The sequence below is a fragment of the Lissotriton vulgaris genome, unplaced genomic scaffold, assembly GCF_964263255.1.
Source record: "Lissotriton vulgaris unplaced genomic scaffold, aLisVul1.2 SCAFFOLD_3227, whole genome shotgun sequence".
Classification (NCBI taxonomy): Eukaryota; Metazoa; Chordata; class Amphibia; order Caudata; family Salamandridae; genus Lissotriton; species Lissotriton vulgaris.
Window position 1 is genome coordinate 237,541 of NW_028255102.1, and position 6,000 is coordinate 243,540.

The 6,000-nt window shown below is 41.2% G+C and overlaps 1 protein-coding gene across 1 annotated transcript in view; it reads right to left on the reverse strand.

Moving 5' to 3' along the window:
• Nucleotides 1-2,033, reverse strand: part of LOC147659239 (uncharacterized) — a gene marked incomplete at its 5' end in the record, with an annotated part of 178,782 nt that extends 176,749 nt beyond the window's left edge. Inside the window, one exon of the mRNA XM_086951863.1 lies at nucleotides 1,636-2,033. Within this exon, the coding sequence (XP_086807989.1) occupies nucleotides 1,636-2,033 (398 nt within the window). The remainder of the gene's footprint in view (nucleotides 1-1,635) is intronic.
• Between the last annotated feature and the right edge of the window lie 3,967 nt (nucleotides 2,034-6,000).

Sequence of the window (6,000 nt, forward strand, 5' to 3'; positions counted from 1 at the left end):
AAAAAAAGGGGGGTAAGGAGGGGGATTAGAGGAGAGGGGAGAAACAAAACAGAAGGATATCTAGATGTAGAGCTGGGCGAGAAAGCAAAGAAATAATGTGAGGTATGTATACAATTAAATTATCAATAAGATGTAAAAATACTGCAACATGCAATGGAATTGGCAGTGAAAAACCATAAGTGGTATGAGCGGTGAGATCGGATAGTGTACGCAGTCGACTGAGGAGTAATGGCCAGGGCACTGAGATCGATGTAGCGCATGTAGTGAAGGAATACACAAAATGAAGTGAGTGGAGAAGTGTGGTCCCAGGTCTGATATCACTAGCGGTGAAGTGGGAAAAGTGTGCAGAATCTGGAAAGGCTCACGTAGCGCTAAAAATCAGGAATTTGCAAAGAGCTTAGGCAAGTGCATTCTGGGACGAAATGTGTCAGGAAGTGGAAGAATAATAATGGGGGACACAGAGGGGCAGAGTACAAATGTACTTAGAGCAGATACGACTTCCAGAGCTGAATCCAGTAAGGCTCACGTGGGGAAATAATTCTAAAAATTACACAACCTGGGGCCAAATGTAACAGGAGTACAGACCGTAAAATTGAGTAACTTACATTGAGGCAGAGTATCGGTAACATATAGCAGAACCACGATGCGGAGCCTGCATTGAAAACTCCAAAAGTGAAAGAACGTAGAGTCAAGAGACATGGGCACTATTACCGTACGCTCAAAAGCTTGCCGGTAGTGCGCAGAGGCAGGATAAAGACCCCGGATACGGCGGATTACTGCAGAAGGAGAGGACGGCGTTTGGAACCAGCCGGCGTGCGGGTTAAAGCACTGACTACTTCTGCTTTGTTGATTGCTTGTTAAATACATTGGTTTTCCATTTGGATAAAAGTAACTGTGTACCATTCCTTATTACATCTTTGGTAGGGACCCTGGTCTCCTAGAATATCATACAAGAAGCAGCATAGCACCAAATGGTGGACTACCACTCAAGAAAAATAAAAAAAATAACGGAAGGAGCAAATTCTGGACCAAACTACTAGATGACAGAATAATGCACAGCATGAAAATCAAGAAAAAGATCCAAGTGCAAAACAGTATGTTCAGAGGTTTCACGTTCTTAAAAAATTAACGCGCACCTACACCAACATGGTTTCTAGATGTTCCATTCACTTAAGGCAGTAAATACTTAGCAGCATGAAACTCAAGTAAATAAAAGTCTTCCTCAGGAGTAGGTGTTCCCATGTGATAATTCTGTGGTTTCTGGTTACAGCTCAAGAAGTAGTCATAGTCCAACAAAAATCGTGATCAAGAGTTAAGTCACATTGCTGGCCTTTTCCACTTTAAAAGAGCTATAAATAACTGGGAATTTTGATTGAGAACAATCAGTGTGCTTATGTCTAGTAGCACAGAATGTTCACATTGCAAAATTATGAAAATGTCAAATTAACATTCAAACAAGTTGGGCTACAGCCAAAATAAACCTATGGCATGTTTAAGTATGAAGGAAATTCTGGCATTCAGGTATTGAAATAACACGGACAAGAAAACTGAATACAGACTAAATACTTTTAACCACAGCAAACTAACAGATTACATCATATGTAATATCACAAAAAACATTGTTGAAATAAATACCTCTCATTTGACTTGGTGGTGCATAGTCATTATGCTGTCCATAACCGCTGCTTTGCTGGCTGTGCTGGCTATGTTGACCATGATGACCATGTTGACTTTGTTGGCTGTGCGGCCCATGCTGGCTCTGTTGGCTATGTTGATTGTGCTGACTATATTGGCTATGCTGACTATGTTGAGCGTATTGACTATGCAGGTTTGGGGGTTGACTGTAGGATCCAGTTTGTGGAGGATAACTGCTGGGCGGAGGTTGAGAGTATGCGCTCTGCTGGCCATAACTTGGTGGTGGCTGTTGCGGTTGCGGTTGCTGCTGCCCATAGGTGCTTGGTGGTTGCTGTGCGTAAGTGCTCTGCTGGGAGTACCCACTCTGATCATAGCTGGGAGGTTGACTTGTGGGGTAACTAAGTAAAAAACAAATTAGAGACAAAATGAAAAATGTGACAGTCAACAGTGAAAGCAAACCGACTGTAACCGCTGTAGGAAAAGTACTTTGAAAGGCACGGTGGAGACTGCTGAAACAAGGTAGCCTACGCCCAACAGTTCACCGTGATACACAAAATTGAAATTACATGAATAATGGGTAAACAAGGCAAAAATAATTGGCAAAGCAAATAGCTCTGGCCCTGGAAAGCTGGTGCAGTTTTTACATTTTTGCAATAAAAAAGTAAATATTTCTGCCGCCTAAACGCAGCTGCTATGTGCCTTCAATAAAAATAATTTAAACACTGCACTTAGACTATGGTTGCGTCCTAGCAAGACCGTGTGCACAGAAGAGTTACAGAAACACTGTTTTAAAGCACATCACAAGAAACATGATTCTGCATGGCAGTCTTTTCATTTAGAAGTCATAAATACTAGCATAGTTGTCGCATGCCTTTGAGGATCCAATTATAAAATATAGATTACTGCATAGGATACCCAAGTCAAATTAATAGAAGATTTTACACAATGTAATACTGCAGCACAAATCCCAATTCTGCTGCCCATGAAAACGCTCAAAACCTGAAGCAAATTAGGGCAAATGTAGTAGCCACAGACAGTTGTGCAAATTATACTGAAAATTGCACACTGTCCCTTTAACGAGTTAACGGCCTCCCTAACTTAGCATGCCCGGTGTTGGTAGATGCATGACTCAGTTATCAGACTTCCAATAGCAGGAGCTGGATAAAAAGGAGATGAGAATTTATCCACCTACTTAACCCCTTGCATGCTCGGGATGGACGCCGGCCGTCATGTGTCACGTGGGCGTGTGAGAGGACGGGCGTGTGAGGACGGCCGGGAGCCGTCCGAACCCCGCCCACTATTTAAAAATCGCCCACACAGCACGAAAATTTGCGCCGCATGCAAGGGGTTAAGAACATTTTGTTTAGTTTAATTTTGCTCGACTCAACATAATCATTTGTGAAGATTTCTCACTTTCATGTTGAATTTTGTATATTTTAGAAGGAATTATGCCTTCAGTTTGTAAAGTGTCCCTCTTGTCGGAGCAAATTATCTGCACTGTGCGGTTTTCCTACTTTAATCTTATTCTACTGGGGTACATTTCGTAGCATGCCCAAGGAAACTCTTAAAAACATGGACGTTATCGGGCTTACTGGAAATCTGGAGACCCTCTACCATCCGGAGGAGCAGAGAAACAAAACAGGAGGGCCAGAGTAAACATAATTCTGCATATGGTTTTTGTGTGTGCTGGGGAGACAGTGTATATGGTGTGAGGGGTATGTCAGGAATTAAGTTTGGTTATATGATATGGTTGTGCAATCTCACTGAGTAATACGCGTACCAACCCCTTTAAGTCTAGTATGTTTTGTCTGTAAAGCCCTCAGCTCAACCCTGGGTAGCTGTGGCACTGAGCAGCAAGGCAAGTTAAGTATTTAAACAGCTTCAAAACAATTGAAGAAATTGACACGACACTCAAGAAATCAGACACCAATTTAAGAAATCAGACACCAATTTAAGAAAATAGACTATGTGAGAAAGTGGCTCTATATATACTGGACCGGACTAAGGTACAGTGTGTATAGAGTCCACAAACCCCAGAGGTATAACCGAGGTTAAAGCCAGGTGTGACCTTACTCTCTAAAGTGGTAGCTTGGTCGAGCAGTAAGGCAGTACCAGAGGACAGTGTAAAGCATTTGTTGCACACACTCAGTCAGCAAAAGGTTTCACACACTCAAAGACTGAACTCCAGGCCAATTGTTTTTATATCAAAATATATAGTGGTTTTATTTCTAAATCCAACAGGTATCAAAATGTACTGCTCTCAATATGAGAGGTCTCAGATGAGCACTTTGCAGAAAGGCAATTAACTTTGTAAATACAATAGGTACAGGGGTTGCAGTAGGCAACACAATTCTACACACAATTTAGCATGGAGCTCAATGGATTTTCTTATATAAACAGTTGATTACTTTGTAGATTACTTTGTAGATTACTTTGGTAATTCCAGGACTGGCTCCTAGGTTCAGTCCTGGGGTCTAAGCTGAAAACAGTTTAGCAAAAACGTTTTAGGTATTGTAGTGATTTTTCAGGAATAAAAAGCTATTTTAAAAGTTCACACTACGAAACTTTTCAACAGACATCTGGCAATGTTATCCAATGGGAGAAAATTCAGGTTGCAGGTGAAGTATGATCTCAATACTTTTGTAATCCAGTACTGGGGCCAGCACCGGGGTCTCAACTTAAAACAGGTAAGTAATTACGTTTCAGTATTTCGTATGATTTTTAAAGAATATTTCTAGTTTTCAACAGTATACACTTAAAAGAAATTTCCTAGAAAAGCAGACAATTGATTCCAATGGAAAAAGGAAAATGCTACTTACCAGTATGCATCTGTTCTTGGCATGTAGAGCTGCAGAGTTATTCACTTAGCATTAGATCGCCACCTGGTGTTGGGCTCGGATGATTGCATGCTGTTGTAGTCTTGGAAGAAGTCTTCGTAGTCACGAGATAGGTGACTCCTCCCTTGGACGACAGTGCGCATGGGCATCGGCTCCATCCTTAGATTGTTTTTCCCCATGATGGGAAATTGAGTTAGTAGAAAGAAAGGATGCCCATGCGTGTATATCTAATTAAGATAAAACTGGAACAGATACAGATCCCGGGGAGGCGGGAGGGTGTGAACAACTCTGCAGCTCTACATGCCAAGAACAGATAGATACTGGTAAGTTGCATTTTCCGTTCGAGGCATAGGAGCTGCAGATTGTACACTTAGCATCGATTGTGCAGCAGTGTTTCCCCTAGCCGTGGTCACCTGTATCTGTTGCAGTAGTTTGAAGAGCGTTTTAAGGACAGCTTGGTCTACTGCAGCTTGCTATTTTGCTTGCACATCAACACAATAGTGTTTAGTGAATGTATGTGTTGTAGACCATGTTGTCTTCTAAAGGAATGTTTCCTAAGAAAGCCATGGAGACTCCTAGTTTGCGTGCGGAGTGCGCTCTAGGAGGAACTGTTAATGTGCGTTTTGCTTTGGGATAGCATATTTGTATACATTTAACAATCCACTTTGCAATTCCGGATTTAGAAATGGGATTGCCTTTATGTGGTGGAGAGAAGGCTACAAATAGGTGCTTTGTCTTGCAAAAGGACTTGGTCCTATCTATGTAATAGAGAAAAGCTCTTTTGACATCTAGTGTGTGTAAAGCTCTTTCTGCTACGGAGTCTGGGTTTTGAAAAAACACTGGTAACTCAACAGATTGGTTTAAATGAAAAGGAGTAATTACTGTAGGATGGAATTTAGGATTAGTTCTTAGAACCACTTGGTTACGGTGAAATTGTAAGAAAGGTTCTTGTATAGTGAAAGCTTAAATCTCACTTACTCTTTTAAAAGAGGTATAGCAACAAGGAAAGCTGTTTTCCATGTGAGAAATTGTAGTTCACATCTGTGTAAAGGATCAAAAGGGGGTCCCATGAGCCTGGTAAGAACAATGTTTAGGTTCCACACTGGAGAGGGTGGTAGCCTAGGATGAATAACTCTTTTTAGTACTTCCATAAAAGCTTTTATTGCTGGTACTCTAAACAACGACACATGTCTGTTTAGTAGATATGGAGCAATAGCTGCCAGATGTAAACGTATAGATGAATAAACTAGATTACATCTTTGTAAATGGAGAAGGTAACAGATAATATTTTGGATGGTAGCAAGGATTATTATTGAAGTAAATGGCAAATCTTTTCCATTTAGCAGCATAGCAAGCTCTAGTTGTAGGTCTTCTGGCTTCTTTAATGATATTCATTCAGTCTGGTGGCAGGTTAAGGTAACCAAACTAAGACTTCAGGAGTCAGATCGGCAGATTCAGTTGACATGGATCTGGATGCCTGATGTCTCCATGGTTCTGCGTTAGCATGTATGTGTCAGACAATTTTTGG